This window comes from Ovis canadensis, chromosome 13 (genome assembly GCF_042477335.2).
Source record: "Ovis canadensis isolate MfBH-ARS-UI-01 breed Bighorn chromosome 13, ARS-UI_OviCan_v2, whole genome shotgun sequence".
NCBI lineage: Eukaryota > Metazoa > Chordata > Mammalia > Artiodactyla > Bovidae > Ovis > Ovis canadensis.
In genome coordinates this window covers 81,565,151-81,578,813 of record NC_091257.1, presented here as the reverse complement: position 1 = coordinate 81,578,813, position 13,663 = coordinate 81,565,151, and the positions used below count along the sequence as shown (strand labels likewise).

At 49.4% G+C, this 13,663-nt stretch overlaps 1 protein-coding gene across 1 annotated transcript; it reads left to right on the top strand.

Moving 5' to 3' along the window:
* Window positions 1-7,933: 7,933 nt before the first annotated feature.
* On the top strand, window positions 7,934-12,656 carry GHRH (growth hormone releasing hormone). The gene is made up of 4 exons (XM_069548538.1): window positions 7,934-8,013; window positions 8,278-8,382; window positions 10,287-10,406; window positions 12,513-12,656. The coding sequence occupies exons 1-4, from the start codon at window positions 7,934-7,936 to the stop codon at window positions 12,526-12,528; spliced, it is 321 nt and encodes a 106-aa protein (XP_069404639.1). The 3' UTR covers window positions 12,529-12,656.
* The last annotated feature ends 1,007 nt before the right edge of the window (window positions 12,657-13,663 follow it).

Below are 13,663 nucleotides of genomic sequence, written 5' to 3'. Positions count from 1 at the left end.
TTGCAACACAAATGCACGGCTTGTATCTCGGTGGAGCCTCACTGCCCTAGCCTTTTGGAGCCTTTTAAAGCCAGCCTTTCTCTGGGGCGCTTTCTTTCCACAGCTCAAGCCCCCAGCCCTTACACACAGGCATGATCGCTAATTAACGCTGGGTGAAAACCCGTCCTGGGAAGAGAGCAGGGTGGCCGGCGGGCTGTTCCCACCCCTCTCTGAGGCGGCTGGCAGCCAGAACTGGTGGAGGGGGCTGAACTCTCACTCTCAAAGCTCGTGCTGGCTTCCTCCCTCCATCCTCTTCCTTGATGGGTTTGAAAATTTACAGCAAATTAAGCTCATCACCTAGGATGGCACCCAGCTTTTCAGAGCTCAGCTCTATTCATAAGAACTGCAGTAACGGCTAACACTGACCAAGAGTACCAGACACTTTATAAACATATTTCTGATGCTCATAACAACCTGGAAAGGCAGAGGTCATCACACCCTTTGTATGGCCTCGATAACTAAGGCTCAGAGTGATTAAACACCTAGACCTGGATCACACAGCCTACAAGTGGCAGAACTGATTTTCAAATCCAAATCCATTTGTGCACCAAACACCTGCTCCCATTTTAGGCTCCTCTCTGCTCCTGTCCGGTGCTCTCCCAGCTTTGCTGTGACTTCTCCCTTTTCTCAATTCTTGGAACATCTAGTGGTGTGCCCATCTCTAGGTCTACTTGCCTGAGGTGATGGTGGCGCAACTGGATAAACTTATGAAAACATTGAACTGGAGACTGCAAACAAGTGACTTGTGTGGTACTTCAATAGAGCAGTTAAAGCTCTTTAAAAAAAAAGGTAGGAGAACAAGAATTGGTGGACTATGGGGACTTCCCTGATGGTCCAGAGGCTAAGACTCCACATTCCCAATGCGGGGTCCTGGATTCGATCCCTGGTCAGGGAACTAGGTCCCACATGCCACAACTAAGACCCAGAGCAGCCGAATAAAGAAATCAGTTTAGTCACTCAGTCATGTCCGACTCTTTGTTACCCCACTGACTGCAGCATACCAGGCTTCCCTGTCCATCACCAACTCCTAGAGCTTGCTCAGACTCATGTCTATCAAGTCAGTGATGCCATCCAACCATCGTATCCTCTACCATCCCCTTCTCCTCCTAGTTTCAATCTTTCCCAGCATCAGGGTGGGAGAAGGTGATGGCACCCCGCTCCAGTACTCTTGCCTGGAAAATCCCATGACAGAGGAGCCAGGTGGGCTGCAGTCCATGGGGTCGCTAAGAGTCGGCCACGACTGAGCAACTTCCCTTTCACTTTCATGCACTGGAGAAGGAAATGGCAACCCACTCAAGTGTTCTTGCCTGGAGAATCCCAGGGACAGGTGAGCCTGGTGGGCTGCCATTTATGGGGTCGCACAGAGTCGGACATGACTGAAGCAACTTAGCAGCAGCAGCATCAGGGTCTTTTCCAATGAGTCAGTTCTTCGTACCAGGTGGCCAAAGTATTGGAGTTTCAGCATCAGTCCTTCCAATAAATATTCAGGACTGATTTCCTTTAGGATTGACTGGTTTGATCTCCTTGCAGTCCATGGGTCTCTCAATATATACATAAATCAAAGATCTCTTAAATGAAGAATTTGTGGACTATGGAATATTAGCTTGTCATGGATCAATGAATTTGCAAGTCAGAAATATTTGAGTCCTGGCTCTGCCACCGCCCTGCTGTGTGACTGCTGGAAAGTGGGCATCCTCTCTGTGCCTGTTTCCTTGTTTATAACAGCAACAAAAATAGTAGTGGTAAGAACTCATTTATGAGACTTATTCTATTCCAGGCCTGCATCTTATCCACTATCACATGTAATCCTCACCCCACAACCTCACGAGTTGAGCCTCATCATTCCCATTTTACAGTTGAGGAAACTGAGATCAGGCACAAAGTCCTTAGCACAACCCCTGTCACAGAGCTTCAGCCGAGGTTGAATTTGATCCCCGTGGTTTCTTCAGCCGACTCTGTGTGTCCTGTATCTGCACACTGGTCTGGTGACCATTCAGGGTGCCCAGCTCTCCATGGTACCCACCTCATGTTTGCTGAGATAACCTCCTGACTGTATGAGCTCCCATTGCTCCAGGAGCTCCCAGCTCCTCCATCTGCCACCTGCTGCTGTGACCCATCAGTCCATCCTTAATCCCTGGGGATCTGGCCTGACCTGACCGCTTTGTGTCCAGGCCTGCAAGGAGAACTGTCCCTCAGTCCCTGCTTCTCTGGGGAACATCCCATGTTTGCGCTGTGCCAAGAACTTGGTTCAGTGCAAGCTAAGAAGCAGGATCATAAAGTATCACTGCTAAGAGGTTCCTTCAGAAACCACTGGCTCTGGCATTTCCCTGGTGGTCCAGTGGTTGAGAATCGCCTTGCAATGCAGGGGAAGTGGGTTCAATCCCTGGTCGGAGAACTAGGATCCCATATGCCACTGAGCATCTAACCCTGCATGCCACAACTAGAGAGTCTGTGTGCTGCAACGAAAGATCCCACATGACGCAATTAAGACCAGATGTAGCCAACTAACTAATCAATAAAGAAATGACAGATTCTAACTGTGCACTGCAGAAGTGTATCCTAAAAGGCAGTCTCCACTCCCTGCTCTTCAACCAGACTAGCCCTCTTTGAAAAAGTCTGATTTAGATACTGCACTTCCCTAGATTTCCAAAGAAAGATGTAGGTTTCAAATTCTTTTAAACTTGAAAACTACTGTCCTTGGCTGTTTCACTGTGGATGGGAGTAGGAAATTGATGGTATAGAAAGTGAGGCCTGGAGGGCACCAGTAACCTGCAGAGGGTCACCGAGGCAGTGATGGACGGACACAGGAGGGCAGCAGGCGTCTGGACGCTTAGCTCAGAGCTATTCCCACTGCTCGACAACAGCCATGTGGGAGAGCACCGCTTCTGCCTCCCATGCGTTCATGCCATTCTTGAGGATTTTTTAGCTTTAGGCTAGAGAAATCTGGAAGTACAATTCTCCCAAGACTTCTCATTTCTTGCCTCTCACTCCATACCCCTCTGAGGTAGTTATCGACTTTGGCCGCCTCGACACAAGACAACGATGCTCCCCAGGCCAGCTGCCCACACCGGCCTATGACCGCATGGCTACCTAGGCCAAATAGAGGAACATTTTGATAATTGGGCGACAAGGGAAATGGCAAACAACTCTCCTCACTAAGGGGAGAAAAAAACACTTTCGTCCGTAAAGTTGACCGTCCTCAAGTGAAATAAAGTTGCACACAGACAAAACAAGATTATGTGAACTTTTTAAAAGGCTCATTTAATCTTAGAGAGTAAATTAACCCTTGGCTGTTTCACTGTTAGGAGTACTCCAATCATCAGACAAGTAGTATTAGACGCTTCCTCTGGGAATAATGTAACTTCTCGCTCTGTCCTTTCTCTCCAAGATAAAGTTCGATATGAATCTTCACTTGCAAGGGGCAAAAACTCTCTCCCATATTAGGGTTTGTCAGTGTGATGCTAAAAATGATCCTTTGGCGGACTTGTGAGTAATTGACCCTCTGACGCTAACAACGCCCAGGCAAATGAAGGTATAATTGGTGGGAGCACCACGCAGCCGCTGGAGCAGACGCCGAGGCCCGTGGAGCTGGAGCGACCTCTCAGCGCAGAGGGAGACCTGCCACCTCGGAGGTGAGCGGGCGGGGAGCGGGGGGCGGCCCTGGGGGCTGGGCTGGACGAGGGTGAGAACATTGAGCTTCTCACCAACGCAGAGACCCCACGTCCAAGAGGCCCACTGCCATCCTCTCTGCCCCTGGACTGGTGAGTACATCTGAGGCCACTTGTTAGGGGCTTGGGAATATGCTTTGTACAGTGGGTACCACTTTGAGGTTGTCTTAAATGTGTGACCCTCAGTGCATGGGGTAATGGCAGCAGACAGGGGCCAGGTGGGCTGTCAGGGGCAGATGAGGTCTCCGTGCTTTTTCAAGGGTATGCCAAGTGGGCTTCCAGGACAAATGCATCACCTGGCAAGATTCTCCTGTCAAGCATGAGATTCTGCCATGGACTACAGCTTCCCTGGTGGCTCAGATGGTGAAGAATCTGCCTGCAATGTGGGAGACCCAGGTTTGATCCCTGGATCAGGAAGATCTCCTAGAGAAGGGAATGGCTACCCACTACAGTATTCTTACCTGAAAAACCCCATGGACAGAGGAGCCTGGAGGGCTACAGTCCATGGGGTTGTAGAGTTGGACACGACTGAGCGACTGACACTTTCTTTCTTCAGAAAGGAACCAAGTGGCTGCGCAAATCAGTACCTAGCACTGATCACTCAGAACTGATTCAACGTAATTGCCTGGAAATTGATAACATTTTGCTTTCTTGTGCAATTGTAGCTGCGCTCCTTACTTTAGGTTTTAGACACGATTATCTGCCCTTGGAGTACTCCATTACCCCCACATTTGTCTCTCAACCCACACTTCAATGATCCTAAATTATTTGTATCTTTTATCACAAGCCGCCTCAAACCCTTTCTGGAAGAAGGTGAGGTGTCGTTCTTTTGAATGACCATTCAAGATGCTTCTTCATGAATAACTTAGATCTCCTTTGACTTGGAACACTAGCGGTGAAACAGTTTATAAAGTGAATCAGGACGTCAGTGCTTTAGGGTTCTTAAATTACATAGCAGAAGATTTAAAAGAGGTAAAAGATTGTGTTTTTTTCCAGAAGTTCAAAAGTGGCCTTGCTGGTTTGGTACTTGAGACCTTACCTCTGTTTGTCTGCAGAATTCTTGTAGCATTCCTGCTATGAAGTCTGGCAAAATGTGCCAACTAATGTAGATTAAGTGCCCATTTATCCTGAGTCCAGACGACCTCAAATATATCTAATCACGGAATTAGTTTGTAAGCATGGTGGAAAGCTAACTGGATAACATAATGACAGCTGATAAATCCTAAAATGCCTTCAGAGTCATCTAGGAGGTGTTGATGGTGTTCTTGGACTCATGCTTGATTTAATTCAGTGAATTCTAGTCTCTTAGACTGGCCCTGTGGAAGCTGTCTGCCACAACCACTGTTTTATTCCTAGCGGCACAATCTCTACCCTCATCATACCAGAAACTGGATGATTCTTGTTATTTTTCCTCTTTGTCCAGTGGGATTTTGTAACCCTGTGGATTAGCTTCTCACCGGTCAGAGGTTAAAATGGTGTTTTGACCCATCCCTGGGGTATGTGGTTTTGGGCAAATGTTGTGCCTCTTGGTTGACCAGATTATGAGGTTGCCCAGCCTCACTCTGAACGACCTGGGGTAACTGGCTTTACTGCGACTTGACTCCCAAATCTGCCAATCTCAGGATATTTTCAGCTCCCCAAACCCCTGCTGTGCACAGGGACATGCCAGCCAAGCAGGTGTTCCTGCTTGTCCCCCTTGTTTCCTCCCCAGAGACTCGGTAACAAAGAGCAAACACTTTCGGTCTTATCAGAACTGATTTCCATGTGCAGGGGATGAATTCTGGAGTGTCCCCATGAATAGGGAGCCCTGTGAATAGGGGATTGTATCAGAGAGGCTGCCGCGCAGAGCGGGAGGCCCATTCTGAAGTGCCCACTCTGCAACTAATTTGATGGAGGACCATGGAAAAAAGGCCCTTCTCTGGGTTCATTTCGTTGGCTGTCTAAAACTAGAGCTCATGATACCTGCTCCCGAGGGAGAATGTGAGGGGGTCCTGTGAGGGCCAGGGGGGCCCAGGGGCTGGGAATCCCTTGTGCCAGCCCTGGGAGAAGGGGCAAGAGTTGGGGAGGCTGAGATGGCGGTTACGCCGAAAACAGGAGTTTGGGCTTTGCCCTGGAGGGAGTAGAATGCCAAGGGCTTCTGAGAGGTGAGAGAGGTGATTGCGAGCCTGGATGTGCTCAGATCATTGAAAGAGCAGCCAGAAAGAAGGCAAGAAAGCCCAGACTGCAGCTGGGAGACAGAAAAAGTAGTGGTCATGTCAAGGAGACCCCTTTGCCCTGAAATATCTCCCTGTTTAGGAGACTCCTGCAGAGGACCAGGTCTGGAAAAGAGAGGTGGGTGTGATAATGTGCGATGAGGACAGAAGGCTAAAGATCCTTGGTCTGCGGAGCCAAGGTCTAAATCAGGTGCAAAACGCATCTAAAGGGCTCATCGTGTGGTTAAAGGTACAGAAGGTCTGGGAGGCACAGCCGGTGGATGTCAAAGGCAAGGCCACGGTCCCATCTTTTCTCTAGCTCCGATCCTTGCCAGAGTGGCAAAAGCTTAACAAGTATTTGCAGGATAAGGGGACTTGGACTTGACACAACGGGAAAAGCTTCCGAACAGGAAAAGCTGCCTGGAAGTAGGACACACTGGCTTGCAGGCAGTCAGCTCCCTGTCACTCACAGTGTTTGAGCTGAAACTGGACCATAGGCTGTTGGGGGGAGGGGGACGGAGGGTAGCACATGAAAGAGGGGGCTCATGACAGGTCTGGACGGCTGCTCCTTCCAGCTCTGGGGGTGCAAGGGTCTCAGACAGCAGTGAACAGTCCCCTGGGGTGCTTCCTGGGACCTCAAGTCCTCCTGGGTTTAGTCCAGACCCCAGTGTCTAGGAGAAGGAGGGTGATATCCTGAGAGGAGAAGTGAGCCCAGGGATGGAAGTGGATTCCTCCCGGGCTGGCCCTGCCTGCTGGAAATCCCTTCTGAGCAAGACCTGCCAGAAATGGAGCCACTCAGGGAGATTGTGGGCCGTGAGGTGTCTCTTGCCCTTTCCGGGGCTGGCCGAGCATCTGGAGGGGTCCGTATGCCCCTAGAGGGGACATCCTGCTGAGAGGGATGCCCCTGGGAGATGGGAAGTCCTGACCCTGAGGTGACTGAGTCTTCCTGAGCCCAGCGGTTTCCACCCCGCGGTCTGGGTTGATAGCAGAGCACGGCCCTAGCAGAGGCGGCTCTGTCCCCTGTAGACTCTTCTTCCTAATTGCCGAGCATGGTGTCAGCAGGCCCCCATTAAGGATAATTACGTGATCTATGAGATGGTTCTGCCGCCGGGCTCCCCAGGTCCCTGGTCTCTTCCAGGGCTAAAACTCTTGGGCAAAATCTAAATTTCTGGAGCAAGAGGCACAGCCGTTATCCCTTCCCTCCAAGTCCACACAAAACAAGACAGCCTGCCCTCTGAGCAGGTCCTCAGAGCAGAGGTGCGTGAAGAACGCCCCCGTGCCAACCACTCACGTCAGGCGCCTCATCTCAGTTCATGTTCACATGACCCTAGGCAGTAGGTCCAGTTATCAAGTCCATTTTATGGACAGAGAAACTGAGGTCTGGAAAGGAGAAGCCCCTAGTCCTGGGATGCACAGCTAGTGATGACCAAGCCTGGATGTGAACTCGGATTTTTCTGACTCAGACCCTGAGCTGTCAGCCCCACTTAATGCTGTCAGTGCCACACTGGGGCAGGGGGAGACTCAGGCAAATATGAGAAGCTGTTTGCTCCTCCCCAACTCCAGTCTTCTTGCCTGAAGAATCCCCACGGACAGAGGAGCCTGGTGGGCTACAGTCCATAGGGTCACAAAGTGTCGGACACGACTGAAGCGATTTAGCACACATTATTATATTATTCCTTGCTGAGGCCTGAGTCCCACATAGAATGCCCTATAGGAAGTGGTAGTTTCACCATTGTCTTTCATTGTGTGTTCAACCCTGTGAGGTCAGCAGCATAGCCTTGTCATGCCCATTTTACAGATGGAGAAAATGAGGCCAGAGTTTGTGACTGGCAGAGGCAGAACTTGAACCCAGGTGTGTCAGACTTCGAGTCTGCTCCATCTTCCCTACCCCACAGCTTCCAAAAGACAAGGACCATAGCTCTCACAGAGCCAGGCTGAGGGCCAGAGCTAGCAGAGGGCATCCCAGTGTCTGTGGCTATGCCTGACCTTTTCTTCCTGTCTGTCATTTCCCAGGTACCAGCACAGGGGTGAAGGATGCTGCTCTGGGTGTTCTTCCTCGTGACCCTCACCCTCAGTAGCGGCTCCCAAGGTTCCCTGCCCTCCCAGCCTCTCAGGTAAGCAGTTCTGACAAGAGAAGCAAGAGAGGCACTTTGAGGATGCAGAATCGAGCTGGTCCCCAGCTGGCTCCTCAGGCAGCCTCCCTTGCTCATTTTTGGGAGGGAGGGAGACTGAGCCCCAGAGAGGTCACCACCCAGCCCTGGTTCCAGCCCTCTCTGGGGATGAGCAGGGCAAGAGGCAACAGAAGAACCTCACAGAGACCAAGTGAGCATAGTCCCCTGGGCCTCCCACCCCACCCTTTGACCTCTGACTCCTCCTAGGATCCCACGGTACGCAGATGCCATCTTCACTAACAGCTACCGGAAGATTCTGGGCCAGCTGTCTGCCCGCAAGCTACTCCAGGATATCATGAACAGGCAGCAGGGGTGAGCCAGCGTTCTCGTGACTTCTCCCTGCACCCTCGGTTCATCACGATTTGGAGGAACCAAGTCTGGTCTCTTCGCTTGCACAGCAGCTGTCACTTCTGGACTTGCCAGGGCAGAAGGGCTCCAGTGTTGAATCTCGTCTTAACCCTTAACTAATAAATGATCATTGAGCATAGATGCTTGTCCCTGAGTTGGGCTCCAGTAATAACACTGAGAGTAGTCACCACTTGACTGACTCTACCAGAAAAAAAGACTTTGCACTGGTTCATCAATATACTCCTGGCACAGTGCAGAGCAAGCCCTTGGCAGTGTCAGCCATTATGCTCAGGTTCTTATGTGCTCTTTCCAACAACTTTACAAAGGATGTGTCCTCTTACCCTCATCACATAGAAGCTACATTAATAGCTTCTAAAGGACACACACGACTGAGTGGCAGAATTAGCATCCAATCAGCCTGACTCCACTGCCTGAACATGTTTTAATTTTCATTTTGAAAAAATTCCAAATTTACAGAGAAGTTGCAGAAATAGCACAAAGGGCTTTAACATGCCCTGCCCTAAGAGTCAACAATTCCTAATATTTTTTACTATATTTGCTTACTCCATATCTGGGGCTTCCCTGATGACTCAGTGGTAAAGAATCTGCCTGCAGTGCAGAAGACGCGGGTCAGGAAGAGTCCCTGGAGGAGGAAATGGCAACCCACTCCATTATTCTTGCCTGGAAAATCCCATGGACAGAGGAGCCTGGCAGGCTACAGTCCATGCGGTTGCAGAGTCAGACATGACTGAGCATGTACACACAAACACACAAACACACACACACACTCTCTCTCTCTCTCTATATATATATATATATATATGCCTAGATACAGGTCTAGACATACGTACACAAGCTCAGGTATGATTATGAGTATTATTGTTTTGCTGAACCATTTGAGAGTGAATTATAATCATCATGACCCTTTATCCTTAAGTACTTTTGTGTGTCTCCTAATAGCTAATCAAAGGATACTCTCTGATATAATCACAGTATAATTATCACTTAGAGTCCATATTTAAATTTCACTAGTTGTCCCAAAATGTCCTTTATATAAATTTTAAAATATTTTTGGCTGCATGAGGTCTTAAGTGTAGCACACAGGCTCGTTCATTGTGCCACGTGGACCCTCTGGTTGCGGCACACGGGCTTAGGAACTGTGGTGCTCGGGCTCAGCTTCTCTGCGGCATGTAGGATCTTAGTTCCCCCATCAGGGATTGAGCTCATGTCGCCCACGGTGCAAGGCGGATTCTTAACCACTGGGCCACCAGGGAAGTCCCTGTAACAATTACTGATCTTCCTCATCCAGGACTCAATCCAGCCACAGGTGGCGTTTAGTTTCTTTTGGTCTGGATCAGTTCCTCAGTCTTTATGACACAGACATTTTTTATTAGTAAAGGGCAGTTCTTCATAGAATGTCCCTCATATTGGGCTTGCCGGGGGCTTCCTCATGAATGGATTCACATTATGCAACAGAGGTAATGCTGTGTCCTTCTTGGTGCATCCTGTCGGGAGGCGCATGTTGTCCATTTGTCCCATTGGGGATGGTAACTTTGATCACTTGTGTAACACAACGGCTGCCAGGTTTCTCCTCTGTGAACATTTCCTCCCTTGTACTTAATAATCATCTGTGGGAAGATATTTTGCAAATGTGTACTTCACAGCCTATAGTTTTCACTTCTAGACACACTGCCTGCTTAAACGTTGCTGAGCCTAATTCAGCTGGGTCCAAGAGTCTATGCCAGATATTGTGACAGGGCCGAGGGATGCACCCCCGCTCTGCTTCCTTTGCCCTGACCTTTCCCAGGCCTCCTCCACTTCCGACTCAAACAGCAACTTCTGCTCTTCCTCTTTTTCTAATCAAACAGAGAGAGAAACCAGGAGCAAGGAGCAAAGGTACGGCTTGGCCGTCAGGTGGACAGCGTGTGGACAGACCAACAGCAGATGGCATTGGAGAGCATCTTGGTGAGCCTGCTGCAGGAGCGCAGGTAGGAATATGTGTGTGTGCACAAGTGTGAAGGTGTGCACATGTGTGTATTGAGGGACTGCAGAGGCTTCTGTCCCCAAGGGTAGCCAGGAAAAGACTCTCCCCCTCTCCAAGCAAACTGGGAATGAGATCCCTTCTTCCATACATCAAGAACCAGAAGAAGGGGGGACATGTGTGATGGAGACTGGCTTTTATCCACTCCTGTATCTCCAGTGTGTAGCCAGAGGCCAGCCTCAGTGTCTGTGTCCAGAAATGTCCCTCACTCATGAGTCCTGGGGATAGGACCCAGGAATCTGAATTTGAACTAGAGTCCCAGGGGACTCTGATGCTCCTGGTCTGAGATGCATGCCCTGGATCCCTTGCCAAGTTCATCGAACTGTAAAATCAAAGGGAGACCAGCCCCTCCCAAAACCCTTGGGTAGAGGACTATGAGCAGTGCTTGTGAGAAGGAGAGATGGGAATGACAGTCACTCCCCAGCTCCCTGACCCTCACAATCCTAGTAGGAGTCAGGGAAGATCAGGAGTGAGTTTTCCCATTTTACAGAGGAGGAAAACTGAGGCAAAGAAGAAGTAGCTAGCCCCAAGTCAGGGACTAGGCAGGCCCAAGACCTGCCTTTCTTCCCCAGAGCCCTTCACACGAACTCCGTTTCTTCAAAACGACACGACTGTTTGCAGAAACTGTGCTGTATTTTAAAGCCCGAGTTTTGATCTGTGAGCACAAACATGCCCCAGCGTGACTCTGCCAGACATCTCCAGCCCAAACTATTAAGCAAATCCAGCTCCCAGCAGAGCTCGCCACGTGCCCCCTCACCTTCTTCCCAGCCTGATTAGACAACGAGAGCTCAGAGATCCGGCCAAGTATTGTCCTGGGGAGATGCAAACAGCAGCAGGCTGACAGGCAGAGCGCAGCAGAGGTGAGAACCAGCCCCGGAGGCCGGATGGACTCCTGAGCCCCAGGTCTGCTCATGCAGCCAAGTCTGCACACAGCAAGTCATCTTCCCTGTTCTCTCCTCTGTGAAGGGAGCAGATTTGCTCCAGTGACCGCCAAGGTCCTGGAGGATAGAATTTTTTTAAAAAATACATGTCCCTAAAGAATAATGCCTCCCCCCACCATACCACCCTAGCCCCGTGCCTCTCATGCTGGGATTAGGTCACTATTCACCTGCTTCAGGGCTCCCACCAGGCCCCAGTGGGGCAGAGTGGCCACAAGGAGGGCCACATCCTAAGAATGCAGGCTTTGTTCCTGCAGGTTAAAAGCTTCACAGAGCTGAAAGTCCTAGAGCAGCAGGAAGGCCCCAGAGGTTGCTCCAGCCATTGTTCCCCCTCCAGCTCAACTGTTGCAAATACCAGGACAATTCTTACATTAATGCCTTAAAAGTAGAAGGATTTGGCAGTTAGCACCCTTTCACACCCACCACGCCTCACGTCCATATAACAGTCCTCCAAGTTAACAAGTTCAGATTTCTCCATCTTCCTAGCTCTTAAAAGTCATCCAGGGACTTCCCTGGTGGTCCAGTGGTTAAGACTTCACCTTTCAATGCAGAGGGCATGGGTTCAATTCCTGGTCTGGGAAATAAGATTCCATATAACTTGTGGCCAGAAAATGAAAACATAAAACAGAAGCAATATTGTAATAAATTCAGTAAAGACTTCTAAAATGGTCCATGTAAAAAAAATCTTAAAAAACAAAAAATCATCCAAAGATGGCCAGGCTCTGGGCTGAGGGGACAGCCGTGGACGGGCCAGTCTTGGTCTCTGGTCTCGTGGAATTCATAACACACTGAAGTAGACAGAAATTAAACAAGTACTTGTAGAGTGGATTATTTAATTTGCTATAAATGGTAAGTGATGTGGTGAATGTGTGCGCTGGAAAGAATGACCTCATCTAACCCTATTTGGGACTTAGAAGTGGCTTCTTCAAGGGCCAGTGACTGCCCAGGCTCTCAGTAGGAGTGGGCTGGGAGAGCTGGGGCTAAGACTGAGGTCGTCTGGGGAGTCGGTCAGTCTCAACACTGGAGTCTCTGTCACCCTAATTCCAAGTGCCCTGTCCTACCTTGCCTTGATTTCAGTGCCCCCAGACTAAGCTTTATCTTTCTTTCTGCAATAGGAATTCCCAAGGATGAAGATTCTGCCTCTATTTTCTGCTCCCTGCAGCTGAGACACAACTGCATCCATTAATCCGTTTTAATTTCTGACCTAGTTTTTCCTTTATAAATACAATAAAATTCCCCCATGCTGGTCTGCATTTCAATTTTCTTTTATCTTCAGCCTAATTTTTTCACGTTTTACAGAGTTCCATTTCCCAAAGTGGTATTACAAGAGATATATATATATATATTTTTTAAAAGCTAACATTTACCAAACACTCAGAGTGCCAACCGGGTACCTTCACGTGTAGAACCTCATAGACTCCCTACACAGCCTAACAGGAGGTACTAGCATCATTCTCATTTCACAGACGAGGAACCGAGGCACAGAAGGGTGAAGTGAATTGCCGTGGTTACTGCCAACAAGGAGAGAGCTGCGATTCAACTATAGGGGGCCCAGCCCAGAACTGGGCTCTTGGCCATATTCGACTACTCTGGGCCAAGTCATCCTTCATCCACTGGTGACTCATTCACCTATGAGCAATGCCATTTATTCACTCAACAAACATTTCTAGAGATCCCACTATGTGCCAAGTGCTGTGCTAGGCAACCAAAGCCGCTGACACAGAGCTTATGTTCTTTCTTTCTTTCCTCTTGGCCGTGCTGGGTCTTCGCTGCTGCACGGTCTTTCTCTAGCTGCTGAGAGCGGGGGCTACTTTTGTTGCAGCGTGTGGGCTCTTGTCACAGCGGCTTCTCCTGTCACAGAGCGCAGGCTCTCGGGGTGTGCACAGGCTTGTGTGGTTGTGGCCACATGAGCTTAGTTGCTCCAAGGCACATGGTGTATTCCCAAACCGGGGATCAAACCTGTGTACCCTGCATTGCCGGGCGGATTCTTAACCACTGGACCACCGGGGAAGTCTAGCATAGAGCTTATATTCTAATGGGGGAAAGAATAATAAAAACAAGTAAATATAGAATTTGTAAGATGGTGGTGATTGCAAAGAGCAAAAAAATTAAGGCAGCGGGAGTACTGGAGGGGATAATTTATCCACAATGAATGAAAGGGAAGGCCTCTCTGATGAGGGACATTTGAGTAAAGTCCCTCAAGCGTCGGCTAGAGGAGAATGACTCAGAGGAGGATGACTGGGTGAGGAACATTCTCAAAACAGTG